Source organism: Rana temporaria, chromosome 5 (assembly GCF_905171775.1).
Source record: "Rana temporaria chromosome 5, aRanTem1.1, whole genome shotgun sequence".
In the NCBI taxonomy this organism is placed as follows: Eukaryota; Metazoa; Chordata; class Amphibia; order Anura; family Ranidae; genus Rana; species Rana temporaria.
In genome coordinates, this window is record NC_053493.1 from 343,374,674 (window position 1) to 343,399,338 (window position 24,665).

A 24,665-nucleotide genomic window follows, 5' to 3' on the forward strand; every position below is an offset into this window, starting at 1 on the left:
CAGGCTTTTGTGGAAAATTGTGGTCTTTCTTCTACATTGAGAAGAAAACATGATCAGTTAAATGTTCGGACATAAAAAGACACCTCAAATAAAAACGCTGTTAGATTTCAAGGGACAACAAAAGTCACAATTAAGGGATTCCATAAAAAAAGAAAAAAAAATGGCATTTCAGATGTAGAGTGGAGTTAATCTTCATAATTACGTTTGACGGAAGATGACATAAGAACTCAACACCAATGTTTTCACCACTGTAATCCAGAGAACATGTGGAAACTGGGAGACCTCACTGTCGAGTAGTTCAGGGTGAGTATGTTTTGCAAAGTTTACAAAGTGTGAACTTCAGAAATTTCCACTTTGAACTCGAGGGGCTGCAGACTGTGTACTTGAGTGCTACACTTAGGGCATGTGAAATACATATCAGCCATGTAATTACTTTTAATACAGTAGTAGCAGAAGACATGGCTGCAGCCAATGGTATGTGGCATCGTTGGCCATTCCCCACACAAGCAGCATTCCTTACAAAGGGCCACTAGAGATGGATCAGTAAAAGAGAGCCCTTTGACTGGCTTAAACCAGGAAAACATCTTCGATTTCAGTTTGTGTGTGTTGATCAGAGGCAAAAGGAAGATCAGAAATTCAGAAAATCCATGCCACAAAATTTCTCTATTCATGTACTCAAACCCAACCTGCCGAATGGTTTGAGGTTTGCTGAATACTGACCGGATTCCTAAAAGGCGTTCAGCCAGTGTGGCAAACTTTCCTTGCTGCAAGAAAACCAAGAAATTAAGCAGTCCACAAATCTTCAGGAGGCCAGACACAACATTAATAAAGTACTTTGTTCTCTGAAAAGATGACCCAAAAGGGTGATTACTAAATAAGTCATAGGACCTTTCTTCCAGCCATTTTCCTCCAACTGTAAAAAGTGCAAACCATAATTTCTGCTGCTTATTAAGTGGCCTGTATGTTTTAGTTTGAGACAAGTCATTTTTGTACTGAATGCTCAAAATCGACTGACCAACAGTAGCGTTTTTGGAGTATACTGTATACCTCCATAAGAACAGCCATAAAAACGCTTTAATCTCTGGTTCAAAGCGACTCAAAAGTCCTGGTTTGAAGCCTTGAAAACAGCTGTTAAATTGAGACCAGATTAATTGCTCCAATGCCTTGTTTAATTCAATAGCATCCAGTTGACTTATTCTTAACACAGGATTTATGTCTTCCATATTGTTTTCCGCCACAGCCATTTCTCCTGCTGGAAAATAAATCTGGTTATTTAACATGCAGAATATTTATCTAACCAATAACGAGAGCTTCTAATTCAAAGCACTAAAGACTTGTAATAACTAACATCTATCTATTCTCATCAGGAATATCTCCTATTAAATATAATCATCTCAAGTCTGCATTATACATAGAACCTGAAAAAGGTTTAGGTTCATATACACTGAACCTAAACCCTTTCACTGTAAAGTCATTCACAAAATATAGTCAAAGTGTACATTTTGTAAATATAAGCCCTGTTAAAAACACATTGGTTTCATATGTACTTGCTAGTGAAGTGCATGTAGGATTTACCTGTGTTATGAAGTCCAAGGCCTAAGTCTAAATATAAGGGGTCATTTATTAAGCAAAAAATTTGACACGCAGCAAACATTCACTGCGGGTGAATCTAAGGCCGGGTACTGACGAGCAAACATGTACGATGAAACCGGTCCGTCGGACCGTTTTCACCGTACATGTCTGCCCGGGGATTTCTGTACGATGGCTGTACTAACCATCGTACAGAAATCAGCGCGTAAACAATACGCGGGGCGAGTCCGCGACGTCGCAGCGACGTGGGCGGGCTTGCCAGTTAAATGCTTCCACGCATGCGTCGAAGTCATTCGACGCATGCGAGGGATGGCGGGCGCTCGGACATGTACGGTAGGTCTGTACAGACGACCGAACATGTGCGAGGGGACAGGATTCCAGCGGGCTGTTTTAAAACAAGCTCGGAAATATTTGCCCACTGGGAAAAGGCCCGGCGGGCAAATGTATGCTGGAATCCTGCCCGCTCGGGCCTACACACGACCGAACATGTATGCTGAAACTGGTCCGCGGACCAATTTCAGCATACATGTTCGGTCGTCTGTACGGGGCCTAACTAGTGCAAGTGTTTGAAATTACAGCAATTGATTCACTACCAGTACATGTTTGGTAAAAGTCACAAATCACCGCTTCATAATTATGATCCCACTGCTGTCATCTGACCCTTTACCTACAACAGTATTTCTTACATAGTCTTATAGCGCAGTTTGGGCAAAACAGAAATTCTGGGCCCCAGCATCTTTAAAGGGGTTGAAAAGGTTATTTTTTTTTATTTTCTAAATATGTTCCTTTAAGCTAGTGCATTGTTGGTTTACTTACTTTTTCCTTCGATTTCCCTTCTAAATGTTTTTTTTTTTCTTTTGTCTGAATTTCTCACTTTCTTCTCAGTAAGCTTGCCCCCATCATCCATGAGGGTTAGTCAGCCAGAACAGCTTACTGAGGAGGAACAGGAAGTTAGAAATTCAGACAATGAAAAAAAAACATTTAGAAGGGAAATCGAAGAAAAAGGTTAGTGAACCAACAATGCACTAGCTTAAAAAAGGATACACAAAACTAAAACAAGCTCCTGCGCACGGGTGAATTGTCCAAAGTTATTCAATATTCCACATGGAACACACCAACAGTGTCAAAAAACGGTAACAGAGGCCTTGCTGCCTTTCGTGGATGGGGAATGTCCTAGGAGAAAACGACAAAAGCAAGAAAGAAAGGCGCACCAGCCTAGTGTGTTACCGTTGAGGGGTTTAATAAAATAAAATGATAGTAGAAAACTACTTACAAGAGAACTGACATAGTAGGCTTATCAGCAACGTTATGGTGGATACCCCTCGAACCACACTCCAAAATAGGGGGGGATGTAGAGGTGTGTCACTGCCGGCTTACACGTTTCGAGGCGTCAAGGGCCTCTTCATCAGAGCTCAGCTGAAGAGGCCCTTGACGCCTCAAAACGCGTAAGCCGGCAGTGACACACCTCTACATCCCCCCCTATTTTGGAGTTTGGTTCGAGGGGTATCCACCATAACGTTGCTGATAAGCCTACTATGTCAGTTCTCTTGTTTTCTACTATCATTTTATTTTATTAAACCCGTCAACGGTAACACACTAGGCTGGTGCGCCTTTCTTTCTTTTCTTTTGTCGCTTAAAAAAGGAACCCATTTAGAAAATAAAAAATGAACCTTTACAACCCCTTAAAAAAAAAAAAAAAAATCTCTAGCCCGGTTTATCGCAGACTCACCTATTAATCGATCCAACAATGTCCCTTTATCGGTTGGAATGATGCCCAGCATTATTAAACCCACTTACTGTGAGCCAATGCTGTAATGTGAGCCTTTAGCATTTAGGATCTATTTACAGCCATGGGAAGAGGAATGTGTAGAGGACCTGTGTGTCCATGAACCAAAGACAATGGTGAAAAAGGGCATGCATACAGAATTTTTATTTAAAAGAGAAGTATGGAAGTCGCCATAAAAAATATCATACTAAGATGGCTACAGCACAGATCCTAGCTACAGCTGTCCCCCACTGCCTCGGAGAGCAAGAACTGACCAAACATCTGATTGCTCAGCTCTCGATCCTAAGGCTGCAGAGAGCTGTCAGTCAGTGGCTCTCTGCTCTGCCCCACCAGCACTCACTAGAGCACTGGGCTGTGGAGGGGGCGGGAGCTGGCTTGCTGGCTCAGGCTCTCAGTCACTCACCGAGAGGCTGAGCTAGCTGTCGGTCTGGGCTTCTGGACGGATCCTGAGCATATGGTGGGATCATCTCAGAGCCTGGACTAACTGTACTTTTGTAACCCACAGGAGAAGTACAGCCAAAAAAGCTTAGATCACCCATTTTCCAAGGGTGTCTCCACTCCCTTCATCCTGTTCAAGCTTTCTCAGATGGCATTTTCTCCTTTAAAAAGCTGTGCATACTGATCAGTCAGGATTCCCCTTTTGCACTAATCAAACTGCTAAGCAGTATTGCAAAAACTATTGCACCTGCCTCACAATGTGACCAATTTGCACTAGGAATTATGCCCTGAGGAGAGGATGCATGCCAATCTAGGCAGAAATGTCAGGGTTTGTAAATATAGCACGCGTATAGATTTTGGGGTGCCTGGGATACAGCAAGTAAAGTTATTTGCAGGTACCATGAATAAAATGACAGCTATTTGAAACGTTGTTGTTGTGACAGGTTCAATTTAATACATGGAGCAATCAAAATAATTTGAGATATTTGCATTTAACCACTTAAGGACCGCCTCACGCCGATATACGTCTGCAGAGCGGCACGGCTGGGCATATTCACGTACCTGTACGTCTCCTTTAAGATGCCCAGCCGTGGGTCGCGCTCACGGCCCGGTCCTGAGCTCCGTGACCGTGGGACCCGATCGCCGCTGGTGTCCCGCGATCAGGTCACAGAACTGAATAACGGGGAGAGGTAAGTGTAAACAAACCTTTCCCCGTTCTTCCTAGCGGCAGTGTCACTGATCGTCTGTGCCCTGTCAGCGGAACTGACGATCAGTGACGTGTCACGCCCCCACACAGTAAGAATCACTTCCTAGGGAACACTTAACCCCTTCAGCGCCCCCCTAGTGGTTAACCCCTTCACTGCCAGTGTCATTTTCACAGTAAGCAGTGCATTTTTATAGCACTAATTACTGTGGAAATGACAATGGTCCTAAAATGGTGTCAAAAGTGTCCGCCATAATGTTGCAGTCACGATAAAAATAAAAATCGCAGATTGCCGCCATTACTAGTAAAAAAAAAAAAAATATATTAATAAAAATGCCATAAAACTATCCCCTAGAGACGCTATAACTTTTGCGCAAACCGATCAATAAACGCTTATTGCGATTTTTTTTACCAAAATTATGTATTAGAATACGTATCGGTCTAAACTGAGGAAATTTTTTTTTTTTTATATATATATTTTTTGGGGGATTTTTATTATAGCAAAAATTAAAAAATAATTAATTTATTTAAAATTGTCGCTCTATTTTTGTTTATAGCGCAAAAAATAAAAACCGCAGAGGTGATCAAATACCACCAAAAGAACGCTCTATTTGTGGAAAAAAAGGACGCCAATTTTGTTTGGGAGCCACGTCGCACGACCGCGCAATTGTCAGTTAAAGCGAAGCAGTGCCGAATCGCAAAAAGTGGCCTGGTCCTTTAGCTGCATAATGGTCCGGGGCTAAAGCCTAAACCCTACTTTAACAGTAATAAAATGGAAGACTTTTTCAAATACTTTCTAAAGATGGTACAATATTTGTACAGATTTTAATAAGCTGGCAATGTAACCAAAAAAATATTCCAGTACCAGCAAAAGTTGGGATCATTTCTAAAAAGCTCAGCAGGTGCACAGTTTTTAAATGTCCTACTCGCATTTGCCTGACTTCCGAATTTTGACATGATTTTATCATCCCCTGCTCAGAACAGCCACAGATAGCTGACCCCATGCTTGCAGGGCCCAGCAGAAACACGTAACAAAAGACCATCTTCTGCAGGTGGGCTTAGCTATTGTACTGTGATTATCTGATAAAAGAATAAAACTGTTTGGTGGGGTAACTCAAGGACTATTTATACAATCCTCCACTCTCTGCTACCTATTGACATTCACTCGACGTCACATGAATATCATGTTGTAACAAAGAATGACCCCAGATCCACAGACAAAACCTGAGAACAAAGCGAGGTTCCCTCTCCTGAGGTCACTGCACGAACAAAAAGAAGAGTCAAACTACTGAAGCCAAATTGTACACATGCAGAAAATGGAGAGGCGATCCCAATACAGCCAAATGCCGAATTGTATTCCCCCCAGACCAATTTAAGTGAGCACCCTGCAAGAAAATGCTACGCAATAGAATGTTTGCTGGATTACATTCTCCTTTATGTCTTAAAACCTTTGTTCAGAGATGTATATAAAAGAAAAGGAGAGAAGATTAACTCTATCACTGTGACTTTATTTTGGTTGGGGGTTTACTGGCATGTCAGAAAAAAGTGGGCCAATGTAAAGATTAAATCAAGTAAACTGTTTTGCAGAAAGAACCGCTAGAAGAACAAATGCAGAGATGACACAGAAACTGATTTGACACCAAAATTCCAAAAAAAAAAAAAAAACACTTTAAAAAAAGGTTAGATTAGCATTTGTTTCTAAATTACAGCTTCCTATGTACCAAGAAACACAACATTTCCAAAAGTGTTGGAATGCCAAGCTTTACACGCCCATGAACTTTAATGGCATCCCAGTCTTAGTTATTAGGGTTCAATATTGAGTTGGCCCACCCTTTGCAGCTATAACAGCTTCAACTCTTCAGGGAAGGCTGTCCACAAGGTTTAGGAGTGTGTCTATGGGAATGTTCGACCATTCTTCCAGAAGTGAATTTGTGAGTCCAGGCACTCTAATTCCTTCCAAAGGTGTTCTATCGGGTTGAGGTCAGTCAAGTTTCTCCACTCCAAACTCACTCATCCATGTCTTTATGAACCTTGTTTTGTGCACAGCCATGTTGGAACAGGAAGGGGCAATCCCCAATGTTGGGAGCATGAAATTGTCCAACATGCCTTGGTAAGCTGATGCCTTAAGAGCTCCTTTCACTGGAACTAAGGGGCCAAGCCCAACCCCTGAAAAACCCCATACCATAATCCCCCCTCCACCAGATGATTTTGGAGGCCCAATACTTTTGGCAATATAGTGTGGGTGAGCACGTTTGGAGTGGAGGAACTTGACTGGCCTGCACAGAGTTCTGAACTCAACCCGAGAGAACACCTTTGGGATGAATTAGAGTGGAGACTGCAAGCCAGACCTTCACGTGCAAAATTAGTGCCTGACCTTACAAATGCACTTCTGGAAGAATAGTCAAACATTTCCATAGCCACACTCCTAAACTTTGTGGACAGCCTTCCCAAAAGAGTTGAAGCTGTTAAAGCTTCAGAGGGTGGGGTCAACTCAATATTGAACCCTAAGGACTAAGACTGGGATGCCATTAAAATTTCTGTGCATGTACAGGCTGGTATCCCAATACGTTTGGCAATATGGTGTAATATTAATGTACCTTTGCTGCAGAAAAGGAAAAGCTTTCTGTGTCTTCTAGGACAGGACCCAGCTTCTAGGGCAGCCTCCAGTAGAGCAATCCTCCATTACCTGTCCTAAAATGTATTTGGAAAGGATTTTTTTTTTTTAAGTACTTCTTTAGCTGACACACTCTGCACCTGCCCTCCCTCTCCAGGGGACCAATGCCGCCAACCTCTGCAGTTACATGCTTTACCAATGTAATCATTATCAGTCTGCACTGTTCTCACTAAATACACAGCCATCAGTAGTTTTGAACTTGACCTTCCTCTTGCATAGATCGTTCATTTGGCAGAGTGTGCAGGAGCTGAGGGATCACATAACAGCCTATGTGGATAGAGCTGTAGTATTAAAAACAGGAAAAACGTGTCCCTGAAAGTCTGTAAAGCTCACCATACAATATACAATCTTATTGCACAATGTCCTTTAGATCTACCATCAACTATGCAGTGCAAGGGCCTGCCTGATTGGATAAATTGCGCGTCCTCATATTATATAGTTTTGTATCTAAAAGGAGATCATAAAGAGATTGTACAATCAGATTGTGTAGTGCATGGTCACCTTTAAACACCTAAAATGAACTACTTACGCTTTTGTGCCATTAATTGTTAAAGGCACAACAAATGCAGATGCAAACACACAGTGATAAAACACAGCAAAAAAAACGTGTAAACACGCCAAAATGTCCCATGAGCTACTTTGCCATATGTGTGTGGCAACAAAAATTTGCCAAAAAAAGTGCACTCCCGCACTTTAGATGTGAATGGGGATGATTATCAGTGCCTGGATTATCAATGCAGCCCCATCAGTGCTAATCAGTGCAGCCTCTTCAGCGCACATCAGTGAAAGAGAAAAATATACTTATTTACAAAATTTCTTTCTTTTGGTGGCATTTAATTACCACTGGGTTTTTTATTTTTTGCTAAAAAAAAAGTTTTTTTTTAACACATTCCAACCCAGCCTATAGTGGAATGAGGGCCAGTTGGGGGCTTTACCATTCTGACTGGACATATGACGTCCTTCAGAACGGGCCACTCCTGTGCACCACTGGGGGTGCGCAGAGATCAGTGGTGAGGTGTGTCCCTCGAATACATCATATCACTGATCATGGTTAAAAGCTTATGACGTAGGCTCTTTGCCATGTGATCTGCTGTGTCCAATCACTGCTGATCATAGTGTAAATAGGAAATGTCGGTTATTGGCATTCCTCTCCTCAAGCTGACAGCGAATGAAAAGAGCCTCAGTGGGGACATCTGCATTGATAATCAGTGCCCTGATTTTCAGTGCAGTCCCATCAGTGATGCCTGTCGGTGCCCATCATCGATGCCTCATCATTGCCGCCTATCAGCGATGCATATTAGTGCCTCCTTATCAGTGCAGCCTCATTAGCGCACATCAGTGAAGGAGAAAGATTACTTATTTACAAAATGTTATAAAAGAAACAAAGAAAAAAAAAATGTCCTTTTACTGGAAATGTATGCCCTTCCACTGCAGTGCTCTTTGCTGACATTGATGAGTAAAAGCGGCACCGCTCAACACACCTGTTTTCAGACAGATGTGTATTGCTGAAAAACAGAAGTGTGTCTGCCCGGGTCTATTACCAAGTATACAAGGCGAGTTTTGGAGCCCACTGTACTGCACAGTCACATTCAGACATGCAGTGCAACTGCTGAAACAGGAAAGTGGAGCTAAGCTGGCCATATATGGTTCAAAAGTCATCCGATTCCTAACAAATTGGCCACAATTCAAGCTGTGGAGGAGCCAGGCAAAAAATTGACAGAAGAGTGCATTCTACATCCTAGTAGTTTAGGTTCCCCTATCTACAATCTTTAGAGGGAATGGAAGAATTAATTGATTTCTCTCATTCAGTACACAGGGCTAAATGACAGAAGTCTAAGCATGTATGGATAGCCTAAGACTAAGTAAGGCTATTCATACAATGAATGTCTAACAGAATATCTATTTCTGAGACTTCAGCTGGGCTTGATAGATGCAAACTCCAGCGCCATCATCCAAGTTCACCACCTAGAAAGTTACAGTAATGTTTTTTTTTTTTTTACCCCTACGGAAAACGTCTTACCTTTACTAAAATAACAGGGTTAAAAAAGGAATCTGGAGGACAATCACTTCTTTAATAAGACACCTGAAACAGAAACAGAAGGATTATTCAATATGATAAAACATCCTTATTGTGAAGAGTGGCAAAAAAAAATTCTGTCTAAATATTTGGTGCTAGTAATTTTCAAGAATGTTGTGACATTTATATTTGGCACCTTAAGGCCTTGTACACACGGTCGGACGGTCCGATGAAAACGGTCTGCCGGACCGTTTTCATCGGACATGTCCGCTGACGGATTTTGGTCTGATGTGTGTACACACCATCAGACCAAAATCCCTGCGGACAGCGGACGCGGTGACGTGGCCGCGACGATGACACGGCGACGTGCGCGACCCTGGAAGGTCAATGCTTCCACGCATGCATCAAATCACTTCGACGCATGCGGGGGATTTCGGCCCAGCGGACATGTCCGATGAGTCGTACAGACCATCGGATATGTCCGACGGACGGGCTTCCAGCGGACATGTTTCTTAGCATGCTAAGAAACATTTGTCCGCTGGAAACCTGTCCGCTAGGCCGGGAATCCGGTCCGGTCGGCCGTACAGACGACCGAACATGTCCGCGGACCAGTTTCAGCAGACATGTTCGGTCGTGTGTATGAGGCCTAAGAGTTAATACGTTTTGTATGATTTGTATAGCACAGTTACATTGGGCCAGCTTGCACCAAAGTTAGTATGCATAACTCATACCCAGCCAATCCAAGTGGAAGCAGCATATCACTGTATTAGCCAGCACTACTACAGTGATAGTCACAGTTTTCCAAATCCAGTGTCTCCATTCACAGAATGCATTTTTTTTCTTTTTTTTTTTTATTGAATACAAGGAGCTCTCTGATTGGAGGAGATGGAAATTTTGACATCAACACCCTACCTCTCCACATTCTCCAATCACAGAAAGCCTTGTATTCGTTGAACAATTACAAGGCGTTTTCAAAATGGTGGCAGTGCCAAAGTGGGTGGCCCCTTGTGTTTACTATACAGGAGAGCATGCAGCTCGGGAAGTGACCCGGGAGATTGCTGCTTTCAATGTAGTAGCAGTGAATACTACAGTGACTGGCAACCTACTCCAGCATCAGAGAGATATATGATATACATACAACCCCAAGTTGGGACACTAAAATCTACATAAAAACAGAATGCAATGATTTGCAAGTCTCATAAAGTCATGCTTTATTCCCCATAGAATAGCATGTCCCCATAGGAGCACATCTCCAAAAGCTGGGACAAGGCCATGTTTACCACGGTGTAATATCCTTTCTTCTTTTAAATATAACTGTGCTATAAAAATTATACCTAAACTTCAGCTTTAATCCCAACTCCAAGCAAAAATTCAATCTAAATAGTGTATTCCAAATACCTCTAACAATAAATGAAAGTCGTGTTTCCTCTGTGACCAATGTTAAAGGAACACTAAAGGTTCGTTTTTTATTAGATCAATTGATTGCTGTAAGCTAGAGCATTTAAATATCACTTACCTCGTTTTTCCTTTTGACCTCCAAAATACAGTAATCCAGGTTTGAAAATGCCATTTCCTGTCACTCCTCTTCTTGCTTTCCACCAGCATCTGAGCCGTTTTGCATGGTGGAAAGCAGAATGTGCTCACCCCCTCCCTATGACTACAGCCCTGCGTGAAGATGCTCTCTTATCCCTCACAGGCATGGAGGCTAAGCCTAATGGGAACTGTAGTTCCCATTAGGCCGTGATGTAGCAAGAATGAATGCGCACCGCAAACCAGGAAGTCAGTGAGAATAATGATTCAGGAGTGCTGGAGGTGAATAAAACAGCTTGATTTCAACAGGTATCAAACTAGTTATAATGCAAAACATTACTTTTTACTTTATCAGCTACTGTCAGACTTTAATTTAAGAGGAAAATATTTTTGTCTTTACAACCCCTTTAATTTCCCACCCTGGGGATCAGGTATTTGTCCCTGCTCATTATCTCCATGATCACTGGTCCCCTCACTGCCCCCATGAGTTCTCCTGCCTCTGAAGCCTACGAGAGAGGAACTGGCCACTGAAAGTGTTGTCTCCATCAATAGGTGTTCACATCATGTAGCCAGTGATGTGGACACTCGGGAGTTTAACAGAACCGTGGCTTCAGGTAAGTAACAAGGGCATGGATCGTTAGTTTTTTTTATACCAGCAGTTAATTAGCAGAGGGTGAGGTTAGTTTAGGTTTTTATTACTTTTCATTTTCCGGTCTGCATTGCTAACTTCCTAAGGGGTCATTCACACCAGCAGCTGCATCCTATCGCGCCTGCTCCTCTGTGCTCAGAAGTAAACGGTGGCAATGTACAACTCATGCCAACTTTTTTTTTACAACTTTATTGAACATACATTTTATTCACATCAGAGTATTGGGACAAGGGTGCAGTGAAAAATAAGTAGTGCATGTCCTCATTTTTACAGTGGTGTCAACTGAACACCTAGGGGACCCAAGTAAATTTGCCTTATGTATACAAGGCTGCCCAGCTGCCCTGGTGTGAATGGACCCTTACTCAGGGTTACCTCATTACTATTGTAAAATTGGAGACATCACCCTGAGGCCCCTTTCACACGGGCGATTCCGTTTTGATGGACTCCGCTTGCTCAGCAGGGATTGCTCCACTGATCCCCACTGAGAAGGCGGATTGACAGGTCCGTCTCTGCTCACTGTGCATCCGCCTCCCCATAGGGGGCAATATCTCGCCCCATCGGGGCCATCTGAGGTGGACCTGATTGGTTTGTTAATGTGAAATGGGCCTTGTGTCTACAGGTCCGGTTTAGTGTTTACATCTTTCGTCATTCTATATACTGTTACTCGGGACACTAACTTAGAAAAGCCTGTACAGAGTCTCTACATGATGGTATTAGAGTGATCTCTGTCTCTTTTTAATCTAAGATCAGTGACCCATCTTGCTGGTATTTTTTATTTATTTTTTTTGTAGCGGGCAGCTGTCTTCTCTGCTGGCCCTGCTTTAAATTTAGAAGGTAGTCAGAGGATTAGTTATCTCTGACTGATTTTTTTTAAGTTTGGGCTCTGTTCCAGCCATGGCTGTACTGCAGGTGACCACTATTGTTGTCTGGGGTGTCAGTTCCACCCCAGGCCGAGGGTGGCAGCAGTCAGATCAAGGTGTGTTGGGTATTCTTTCTCAGCAGCAAATCAGTGGGGGTTGATCACCTCGCTGTGCATGCTGGGGGAGAGTATTTAAGGGACAGACGTCACCGGTTCTGGGTCGTCGTTGTCCACCCTGGGCCTGTGTGTGGCCCTCCTGGCCAGGGGTGCGTGTTCCAGAGTTCCTGGTTCTGGAACAGAGTTGGTCCGGAGTCGTGATCTGCCGGGTAGGCGCAGTTGTCAGACTGGGTCTACATTAACAAAGTGGTCCTGCGCTGTCTGTCCTAGAGGGAGGAAGCCACCGAATGAAGTACCTGTTCTGGAGAGCACCGAGCACGAGGCTGGTAAACTCAGGGGAGGCCTGAACTTCATTGAAGGATGCACTAATACTGAAAGGCTGAGCTTTGGTCGCCTGTCAGTTTCCTGAATTCACAAGTAATTACTTCAAGAAGAGACCCGGGTGCTTAAAGCGGAGGTTCACCCTCAAACTGAACTTTCTGTCTAACATATCTGCAGCCTTAACATATCCCTGTAGCGTTGTCATTTTTTTTAAGATCGGTACACTTACCTGTATTCCGCATGACTTCCGGGTCTTCCTCCCTGCGGGGAGTGGGCGTGTCGCTCCTTTTCCCCGACGAGGCGTAATGGGAGCTGTGCGCAAGGTCTCCTGAGAGTGTCGTTTTAACACTCACAGGAGACCATCCGAAATAGCTAGGCGTGTATTCTCGCGCTAGCTCGAGTGTCACGTGACGCGGGTCACATGACTCGCAAAGCATGTCATGTGACGAGGAATGCAGGAAGTGTTTGCTTGTGGGCTTCACACTGCCCACAAGCAAGATGGACTAATTTTTATAACCTCTTCTTCTTCACGAAAACGGAACCGACAGAGGGAAGAGCGACTAGCAAGCGAGTAGTACCGTGCTAGCTAGATTGCAAAGCATTGCATATTTTATAAAAAAATGCATAACCCGCGGAACCTCCGCTTTAATCCTAACATGAGAGGATTCTGGTCCGAACGTATCTCCATCTTTGGGAAGGTCGGTGGCAGAGACTATACCAAAGTTTTGTGTGACACCCTGGCAGCTAGGACTAGTGAGAGAGGCCTATACAGGGGCACAATACCCACTCTGGCTAGAGTGGCGACGAGAGTTTATGACTGGAAGCAGAAGTGCTTCTGATTGAGTTTTACACCTGAACCCACTACTTATACCCTATTTCACCTCTTTAACCTAGTGTTCGTTCTTTTACCACGTTCGGTAAATAAAGCAAAGAAAAAGGAACGCAACGTGTGGACATTGACTCTTTTTAAGCTCTCATCAAGCACCCTAGACGGCGGAGAAGTAGAGGTAACATGCCACACAAAACTAACCAGCAGCTCCTTCGGGGGTAGTGCTACATTTTTTATTTATTTTTTTAGGAAATTTACTTTTTTGTCCAAATCCACAAATGATTTTCTCGTTTGACTAGCATTAGACTTCATCTAAAGAAACACAACCACATTTTTATTCAGATTTGCATATCATGAGACTGATATAATTAGAGCTTTGCTACAAGGGCAATCAAATTGATGTCACACATTAAACTCTTTAATTAGTGCCGCACAGTAAGAGGAGACAGTGTGATTCCTGTGTCAACACAGTTCCTGCTGTCTCCAGTGTTCCCCAACAATGCCACATTATGATAAAATCTAGCAGAAAATAAATGTTACACTATGTACACCGAGTGCAGATGTGCAGCACATTAAGGCCGTGTTCACACATACTACGGGGACCTACATTTAACCACACTGGATGAAAGTAGGTCACCGCTGCTAGAACGCACAGTAAACAGCGCAGTGCAGCCTGAAAGTGCGGTGCAGTAAGCAGCGATATAACACAGGCATTCTGTATTTTATCGCAGCGTACAGGAAAGCATTTCATATCACTGCACCACACTTCTGTGCACTTCAAATAAAGGGGACACAAAAAAAAGGGAACTTGTGATGCGCTAAAAAGGCACCTCACATCACCCCCCACTGTTGGCTCACCTCAGCCGGAATGTACAGCTGCCCGCATAGGAAGGTGCAGTTTAGTGTGCACGCCCTAAAAATGTAGTATCACATTTAAAAATATTTCTTGCTTTTTTATATCTAATGAAAGAAGTGGTCACACCTGTATGTCAAACACACACATATGGTCAACAGAGCTGCAAATGTATATGATAAATGTCCCATGCACAGTGGGTGTTCAGTATCAGTTCATGGAGCTCTACCATTTTGCTGCAGGCACCCTGTCAAATTCTGTGAGAGATGGATAGCTGCTGCGGCTGTTCGGTGCACCTAGCGGTACTTACACTTAGGGCAGTATGCGCCCAGGGACAAATGCACAGAGTGCATACTCCCTGTGTTTTCTCTCACTGTGCATACATTAGTACCACTTAATGAATCGTCAAGTCCCATCTAGTCGTATCAGCTGTCAGCCTCTCAGATAGTTTGACAAACTGCTTGCAGTGGGGTGTGTAATTGTTTTTGCACACAGCAGTCCCAAACTACCTCTTCTGGGGTCCCCCACCGATGTTCTCTCCTCCTCCCTTCAGAGTGCCCCCAGAGCAAACCTCCAGCTATAGGGGGCACTCCCGGGCAGCATACATGTGGTAGTAAACTCGACTATTTCTACCCACAGGACCAGTGCTGATGCCCACACAACAACCCATTCACTGTAAAACCCTACTAATTGGCTCAGTGAACCTTACTACATGTTACTTTGACAGCAAGGAGCTTCCTGCTTCTATTTATTTTTGAAACAAAATTAGCTTGAGCTCCCTCCCTCTTAGATTGTAAGCGCTACTGCCTTCAATTGTATTGTGATTCTACTCTCAGTCCTTAACCACTTAAGGACCCGCTCATGTACATATACGTCCTTTTTTTAAAGATGGATATGTCGGTAAAGGCAGCAGCTGCTGCCACAACCGAGATATCCATCTTTACTGTGAGCGGTCCTGTAAATGATAACAGTGGTCTCCGCGGCAGACTCGCTGTGAGATCACCGTTATCGGCGGCGGGAGAGGGCCCCCCTCCCCAGAGCAGTCGGTAGTGGCGGAGGCGATCGGGTCCTTTCCTCTCCTCAGCTGGGATACGAGGGAGGGCAAGATGGCCCCCACCCGTCCCCATAGCAGGGCGGAAGTGACGTCAAAATGTCACTTCCGCCCATGCTTCTTAAAGCAATATTTTCTAAATGTCATTTTTTTTGCATTTTAGTGTAAATATGAGATCTGAGGTCTTTTTGACCCCAGATCTCATATTTAAGAGGACCTGTCATGCTTTTTTCTATTACAAGGGATGTTTACATTCCTTGTAATAGGAATAAAAAGTGATCCATTTTTTTTTTCCAGTGTAAAAAATAATAAAATAAAAATAAATAAGAAAACATCGTCCCGATGAGCTCGCACACAGAAGCGAACACAAACGTGAGTAGCGCCCGCATATGAAAACGGTGTTCAAACCACACAAGTGAGGTATCACCGCGATCGTTAGAGTGAGAGCAATAATTCTAGCCCTAGACCTCCTCTGTAGCTCAAAAGATGCAACTTAAAGAATTTTTTAAACGTCGCCTATGGAGATTTTTAAGGGTAAAAGTTTGACGCCATTCCACGAGCGGGCGCATGTTGGGTATCATTTTACTCGGCATAACATTATCTTTCACAATATATAAAAAAATTGGGCTAACTTTACTGTTGTCTTATTTTTTTACTAAAAAAAGTGATTTTTTTTCCAAAAAAAGTGCGCTTGTAAGACCGCTGCGCAAATACGGTGTGACAAAAAGTATTGCAATGACCGCCATTTTATTCTCTAGGGTGTTAGAAAAAATATATATATAATGTTTGGGGGTTTTAAGTAATTTTCTAGCAAAAAAAAACAGTTTTAGTCTTGGAAACCCCTGAATCTGAAAAACACCCAAGGTCCTTAAGTGGTTAATGTTGTAAACTGTTGGCACTATATAAATCCTGTATAATAAAATAATAATACCTACCCTCTGTTATCTAGTTATTGGTCTACCACTAGGGTGACCACGTGTCCCAGATTGCCCGGGACAGTACTGCATTTTTCAAATCTGTCCCGGGTCCCGGGGCACTTTCATTCTGGGACAATACAGTGTCCAAGAATGAAACTGACACAGCCACCCCCCCCCCACCCCAGGCTGATCTGACGCCCCCCAAAAAAAGGGTGCTTCATCGCCACATCTTTACTTACTAACAGTACTTGTCCTGGCCGGCCGAGGCCCCAGCATTCTGAGCAGAGGAGGATTCAACTTCCTCCTCCTCTTCTGCCCCTAGTGCTTTAACTCCACCCACCTCCTCCCCCAATCTTCTCCGGCAGCATGCTCAGAGGGAGGGGAACTGCCAGTATTTAACAGCAACTCTCAACACTCAGAGGTGAGGCCGGGTGTCGGGGATGGATGGAACACCATCTGTGTCATGAGATACTGACTGCAGAGAGGACAGCAGATGAGCCGGCAGCAGAGGCAGTGGTGGCCCCCCTCCCCCGTCGGATCTCCTTCTGGAAAAGCGGGCGACGGGTCTCATGACCCACTTCCTGATTAGCTGGAAGGAGATTCAGTGTTACAATAGTGAATAGTTATTCGCTATTGTCACACAACTGGGTGGGGTCTGGCATAGTACTCTGGGCCCCAAGCCCACCCTTTTTTGAAGTCTATTAGAGCCTCTGGCTTTAATCGCGTAATTAAAAAATAAATAAAACCCCCCCCCCCCTCATTGAAATCCATGCGTCCGGCGCCCTGCATGTAGATCAGGTGGCTGGATGCATTAATAAAGGGGCTGCACCCGTGCGCCCCTAATGGACGGGCTGCCTCTGAGCAGAGGACAGATGACACCCTCGGAGGGATGGGAGGAGGACACGTCCTTAGATCTCAGGGGTTCATGCTGGGACTTGTAGTCCTTCACTTTTGGGGGATGTGGCCCCCCAAAAGTGAAGGACTACAGGTCCAAGCATGAACCCCTCAGAGCTGAAGATGTGACTCCCCCAACTAGTGAAGAACTACAGGTCCCAGCATGAACCCGTGAAATGTTTGGGGTCACAAAAAAAGGTATCAAAAATCATATATTTTTTTTTTGGGGGGGGGGGGGGTGTCCCTGAATGGCAGTTTGGAAATGTGGTCACCCTATCTAACACATATCTTACATGTTGGCACCAGGAAAGCAGAAAAATGTATCAGGCAATGCTGGATTCAATGACAGAAAAAATGCATGGGGAGGGGTTGAGGGAAGTTCCTCTTTTATATTGATCGGTCTCTGCTAGAAGTAGAAACATAGAAAAGTGATGGCAGAAAAAAGTAGTCTATCAAGTCTGCCCTTTTTTTTTTAAATGCATGTTTTGTATTTTTTTTTGTTTAGCGAGATATAAAGTACAGCTGCCAAGTCTCCAATTTCCATTCGACAATGAAAGCATGAATATGAAAGGGAATACACTTTCTACATCATCTCAATCTGTACTATAAGGCCTGCATGAGTATGTGTGTATGGTGTTGAGCGTGAATCCTTTCAGAATATTAATTTATTCTGGGCATTTATGCTTATACACAAGCGTCTGCACATAAATCACAGGACGACGTTATACGGCGTCCTCCCAGAACTGGCTGACATTTTGCTATAGCGTGGTCAGCAAGTGGTTAAAGAAGACTGGTGATGATTGATTGCTTAGAGCAGTGGTTCTCGTATCGTCGTATATACGGCGTATCATATTTACGATACGCCGCCGCAACTTAGAGAGGCAAGTGCAGTATTCACAAAGCACTTGCGTCCTAAGTTACGGCAGCGTAGCGTAAATGTGCCGGCGTAAGCGAGCGTAATTCAAATGATGAAGAGGTGGGCGTGTTTTATGTAAATTAATCATGACCCCACGTAAATGACGCTTCAAACGAACGGTGCATGTGCCGTCCGTGGACGTATCCCAGTGCGCATGCGTTGGATAGAATGCTTAAGATATGTCGAACACTGCCTACGACGTGAACGTAACTTACGCACAGCCCTATTCGCTTACGACTTACGTAAACGACGTAAAAAGATACGCTTGTTCCGACGTCCATACCTTGCATGGGCTGCGCCACCTAGCGACCAGCTTTAACTTTACGCCGGCGTATGTCTTACGTAAACGGCGTAACTAATTGCGACGGGCGTACGTACGTTTGTGAATCTGCGTATCTTGCTCATTTACATATTCAACGCGGAAATCAACGGAAGCGCCACCTAGCGGCCAGCGTCTTACGCCGCTCGTATCTTGGCCAAATCTATGCGTAACTGATTCTATGAATCAGGCGCATAGATACAACGGCGGCCATTCGGACTTACGACGGCGTATCTGAAGATACGCCGTCGTAAGTCTTTAAGAATCTGGGCCATAGTTTCTAAATATGAACCTGGATGTTGTTGCAGAATAGGGAAGGTTATGTACGGTATATGCAAAATCACAACACATACAAATTATTCCCCAATCACAATACAACCTGGCCACTCTCTAGAAAACACGCACGTTCTGTAGGCTCTCTGAATGGACAGCTGTGGGACCAGAAACCAAAGCAACGCCCGACCTCCTGCGACTGCAGTAACAGCCAACTCAGGATATACCGATATAAACAGCCCCTCCCCCACTGCTTTTGTCTCTCCTACATCTTCATTAGGGGTGATTTACACCACAATCTCTGCACTTCCTGTGCATTTCTGCATGTGCGTTTGCAGTGCATTTGTGGTGTTTTTTGGATTTTTTTCTTATTGATTTCAATTAATTTTATTTACAAAGTGGCTTTTACAAGCAACTCGTACGTTGATGCGCATTCTAGTGCACAAAAATGCAACATACTGTATTTTTTTTGAACATGCATGAAAGCACTGCAGTGGTGTAATCTAGGCTCACTGGAATACATTCATTGTTCTTGCATAAGCGTTTGTGCTGCGTTTTGCTGTGTTTAACCACTTAGCGCCCGCATTGTACTGAGGACAAGCAGTCGCCAGGGCCGCCATCAGGGGGGTACAGGCAGTACACCTGTAAGGGGCCCGGAGGTTCCCAGGGGCCCACAGGGCCCCAGATGGCAACCCCCCTTTTTTTTTTTTTTTTTTTATAAAAAAATATATATATATTTTTTTATATATTTTTATTTAATTTTTTTAGGGGTCCGGAAGTCCCCAGGGGCTCGGAGATCCCCTGGGGATAAATAACGGTTTCTTTTTTTTTTTTTTTTTTTATTAAAGGGCCCAGAGGTTTATTTTTTTTATTAAAGGGGCCAGAGGTCCCGGGTGGCAACCCCCCTTTTTTTGTAATTTATTTTTCAAAAAATAAAAATAAAATTGTGTGTGTGTGTATATATATATATATTTTTTAAAGTGGCCCAGAGGTCCCTAGGGCCCCACATGGCAACCCCCCTTTTTAAAAATAAATACATATATATATATATATATATATATATATATATATATATATATATATATATATATATATATATATATATATATATATATATATATATATATATATATATATATATATATATATATATATATATATATATATATATATATATATATTTTTTTTTTTTTTTTTTTTTTTTTATTAAAGGGCCCAGCCAGAGGTCCCCAGGGCCCCGGGTGGCAACCCCCCTTTTTTTATTTATTTTTTATAAAAAAAAAAATATATATTTATTTTTTTAATATATTTTTATTTAATTTTTTTAGGGGTCCGGAGGTCCCCAGGGGCCCGGAGATCCCCAGGGCCCTGGATGGCAACCCCCCCCCCCCCCTTTTTTATAAATAACGTTTTTTTTTTATTATTATTTATTTATTTTTTATTAAAGGGCCCAGAGGTCCCGGGTGGCAACCCCCCTTTTTTTGTAATTTCTTTTTCTGTGTGTGTGTGTGTGTGTGTGTGTGTGTGTGTGTGTGTGTGTGTGTGTGTGTGTGTGTGTGTGTGTGTGTGTGTGTGTGTGTGTGTGTGTGTGTGTGTGTGTGTGTGTGTGTGTGTGTGTGTGTGTGTATATATATGTGTGTGTATATATATATATATATATATATATATATATATATATATATATATATATATATATATATATATATATATATATATGTGTGTGTGTGTGTGTATTTTTTTAAAGGGCCCAGAGGTCCCCACATGGCGACCCCCCTTTTTAAAAATAAATACCTTTAAATATATATATATATATATATATATATATATATATATATATATATATATATATATATATATATATATATATATATATATATTTTTTTTTTTTTTTTTTTTTTATTAAAGGGCCCAGCCAGAGGTCCCCAGTGCCCCGGATGGCTACCCCCCTTTTTTATATATATTTTTCTTTATTTCTTATTTTTTTGTAAAGGGCCCCCTGCTTCTCAATTCGTGGCAGCCTCCCCGCTTCTCAATTTCAGGCGGCAGCACACCCCCCCCCCCCCCCCCAATTCTCTTCTCCAGGGGGCCCATGCCTGAAGCTGTGTAAGGGGCCCCCTAATTCCTGATGGCGGCACTGGCAGTCGCTCTAGGCAAAGCGACGTCCCTGTATGCTGCTGCCTACTTCCGGGATTAAGGTGCGCCCCCTCGGCCGGCTCCCACTGTGATTGTCCACAGCGGAAGCCTGTTGGCAAGTCACGACCACTTATTCACGACCGGGACCTGCTAAATGGCTGTGTACATTCAAACACAGAGCTCTGCACACAGGGAACCATTTCTGTGCCTTTCAAACTTGGTGGTCAACTAGTAAAAACAGCACACATAGTTAAGTATTTATTTATCCGCTTGATTGCCCGAGATGTTAAAGCGGAGTTCCACCCAAAAGTGGAACTTCCACTTTAACCACTTAAGCCCTGGACCATTTTGTTGCTAAATGACCGGGTCACTTTTTGCGATTCGGCACTGCGTCACTTTAACGGACAATAGCGCGGTCGTGCGACGTGGCTCCCAAACAAAATTGACGTCCTTTTTTTTCCCACAAATAGAGCTTTATTTTGGTGGCATTTGATCACCTCTGCGGTTTTATTTTTTGCGCTATAAACAAATTAAGTAGTATAAAAAAAAAGTGTGTGTGTGTGTACACACCATAGTTTGTGGGCGGTAGAACTTTCACACAAACCAATCAATAATGGGATTTTCTTTGTTATCAAAAACATGTAGCAGAATATATTTTGGCCCCAATTTATAAAGAAATTTGATTTTTTTTATTATATATTTTTTTTGTTTATAAAATCAGAAAAAAAAACCCAGTGGTGATTAAATACCAACAAAAGAAAAAACTATTTGTGGTGGAAAATTCTATAAATTTTGTTTGGGTAAAGCAATGCATGACCGCAAAATTGCCAGTTAACCACCTAAAGGGTAAGTTTATCTTTACAGAAAAATCTGCAAGGTGAACTTACATAGGACCGCCTACTCACCCCCCCCCCCAGTCCTGCTGACCTACAGTGCGGTGATCTCCCGTTCTGAGCCCTGCTATCGCCACCTCACCGGACCAGGGCTTAGAAATCCCCTCGGCTTAATCTCCAAAATGTCCCGTCAGGGGGTATGTTTCAGAGCGTTCTAATTGGTCGGCGCCGTCACAGTCGCTGCGTAGCCCATCCTGTCAGTGGGGAAGAAGTACAGAGAATGCAGATCACAGATTTTTCTGTAAAGATAAATTTATACCGCCCACCACATATATACTGTAGCAGGATGGCCCTATTGCGTGAAACGACGTACCGTACGTCATTTCGAGAACAAAATACTGTGGGCGCGCGTCCGCTGCACGAGTCTGGCGGCCACGATGTCTGACAGCCACCCACGATCGCTCCTCAGAGAGGCAAACTGGGGATCTGTCAATGTAAACAAAGCAGATCTTTCTTCTGACAGGGGAGTACAGAGAGATTGTCTGGTGATCAGAATCTCTCTCTACTCCCAGCAAATCAACTCCCCCCACAGTAAGAATGCACCTCCCTAGGACACACTTGATCGCCCCCTAGTATTAACCCCTTCCCTGCCAGTCACATTTATACAGGGATCGGTGCATATTTTTAGCTCTGATCACTGTAATAATGTCAATGTTGCAGTTCCACTAAAAATCGCTGATCACCACCATTACTAGTAAAAAAAAGCTTCCGAAGCTGAAGTGGTTAACCAAAAATGTATTCATTATTTTTAAAACTGTTTTCCCTCTATAATTGCACAACAAGTACAAGAAGGGGAATAGAAGATTATTGTAAGGTTGGTGACCCCCCCATCATGTGTCAGAGCTCTGCCTTATATAAAGTACAGCAAGTGTACAGGGAAGGTTGCAGACAGCCCCCTCCTCCTCCTACTTCTTACCATACAATGCACACAATGGACACAACACACAGCTATACATACCACAGTAAACACAAACAGGAAGCTGGAACAGCTCTCGGCTAACAGGGAAGTACAGCATACCTCCCCTCGGACAAGCTGCGATTAAAGTCCAATCACCAGCCTGAGCGAGAGTGAGGCGTGATACGCAGCCATCTACAGAGAACGTATCCTGAGAGAGAGGCTTGGATCGCAACCACAGCAAAACGGGCGGTTCATACAGAAAGCAGAAGAACACGCATTGAGCATGCGCAATGTTAGCCAATGAAAGTGGGTCCTGCTTGCTAAGAGACCAGCCGCGACACACAGCTATGTAGGACAGTGAGAAAAGGCGGCTGACTCGGATCATCATGCCGTGTATTTTACTTTGTATCTTTTTGTGCACCAATAATAGATCTGGCAATTAGTTATATCCTTGAAAAATAAACCTTCTTTGTGATACTTTGTTTTTCCACTATGGTTACATTTCTTAATGTGTTTAATATCTTTGAAGACCTACACAGTATAAAGTCTAGCACTGGTTCACACCTGTGCGACTTGACAGTTCAAAGTCGCATGGCAAGTCGCACTCTATTTTCAGCAATTGAACTGTTCACATTGCTGTGACCTGAGTTGCAGCAACTGAAATAAGGTTCCTGCACTATTTCTGTGCGATTTCAGTGCGACTTGCATTGTCATCTGTCAAATGAAGTCAAACAGATATAAGCAAGCTGCAAATGAAAGCACACTGCTTTGAAGTTGCCCCGAAGTAGCGCAACTTCAAAACCGCACTGGTGTGAACATGGACTTACACACAGGGGGCCAGATTCACAAAAGGGATACAACGGCGTTTCTCCAGATACGCCGTCGTATCCCTGTTTCTATCTATGCGACTGATTCATAGAACCAGTTACGCATAGATAGCCAGAAGATCCGACAGGTGTAATTGTTTTACACTGTCGGATCTTAAGATGCAATACCGCGGCCGCCGCTGGGGGGAGTTTGCGTCGTAAACCAGCGTCAGGTATGCAAATTAGGAGTTACGGCGATTCCCGACGGTTTTTCGCGTTCGCTACGTCGCCGCTAGTCTAGTTTCCCGTCGCAAAGTTAGTCTTTTTTTTGGTGCCTTAACTTTACACAGCAATCGTATTGCTGTATAAAGTATGGCCGTCGTTCCCGCGTCGAAATTTAAAAAATACGGAATTACGCTACGCGCGTCGCCGTTCGAAAAAATGACGTCACGGCGCGCAAAGCACGGTGGGAGTTTGGAAACGGAGCATGCGCGGTAGGTCCGGCGCGGGAGCGCGCCTAATTTAAATGGCACACGCCCATTTGAATTGGCCCGCCTTGCGCCGGAGGCCGCCGGCGTAGGTTTTCATCGCAAGTGCTTGGTGAATCAGGCCCAGGGAAACTGTTTTTAGGGTAGGTGGCGGCCCGTCCATAGGGGGCGCCCGGCGCCGCCCCCCCCTCCCCCAGCCAGTAAAAAAAAAAAAAACTTTTTTTTTTTTTAAACATGTCCCTTTAAAAAAACGAAAAAAAAAAAATCCTTATGTGCACTGTGTCCCGGCACCGGGCGCCGGGCATAGTGTGGTATGGGTAGAGCTACGTCTGTGCAATCACAAGATTGCAGATGCGGCGCTACATTGGCAGCTAAAATATGCCTTTGTGGCGCAAACCGACGCGCCACTATTTCCGGCGCGATGGCCTGTATTATGGCCGGGCGGGTGCAGTGAGTGCACACAGTGCATAGAACTATTTCACCGCCCCAGTGGGCGGTGCTTTCTTTCACAGTCTCCAAGCACAGGAAGTGACCTCAGCGCTGCAGCTCAATAGAACACGCACGGCCTGAGAGGATCTGCTGCAAAGAGGTAGGGAACTAACTGAAGCCATGCGTTCCCCCCCAGTCCCCCATGTGAGAAATATATTTTCGGGCAAAATCGCGGCACCCTCCAGCACTAATCCCCCCACTTATTAAAACGTTTTTAATGTA

At 43.7% G+C, this 24,665-nt stretch overlaps 1 protein-coding gene across 2 annotated transcripts; it reads right to left on the reverse strand.

Moving 5' to 3' along the window:
* Positions 1-15: 15 nt before the first annotated feature.
* On the reverse strand, positions 16-22,850 carry PEX2 (peroxisomal biogenesis factor 2). 2 transcript variants are annotated; one of them, XM_040354463.1, is made up of 3 exons: positions 22,721-22,850; positions 9,212-9,274; positions 16-1,249 (listed from the first exon to the last, which is right to left on the reverse strand). In XM_040354463.1, the coding sequence occupies exon 3, from the start codon at positions 1,242-1,244 to the stop codon at positions 324-326; it is 921 nt and encodes a 306-aa protein (XP_040210397.1). In that variant the 5' UTR covers positions 1,245-1,249; positions 9,212-9,274; positions 22,721-22,850; the 3' UTR covers positions 16-323. The 2 variants fall into 2 exon arrangements, with proteins under 2 accessions (XP_040210397.1, XP_040210396.1); XM_040354462.1 differs by having other exon boundaries at positions 16-1,252; positions 22,721-22,847.
* Positions 22,851-24,665: the final 1,815 nt, after the last annotated feature.

What these genes read in the sequence shown, in the direction of transcription:
- PEX2 (XM_040354463.1), bottom strand. Translation starts at nt 1,244, where the DNA reads ATGGCTGTGGCGGAAAACAATATGGAAGACATAAATCCTGTGTTAAGA.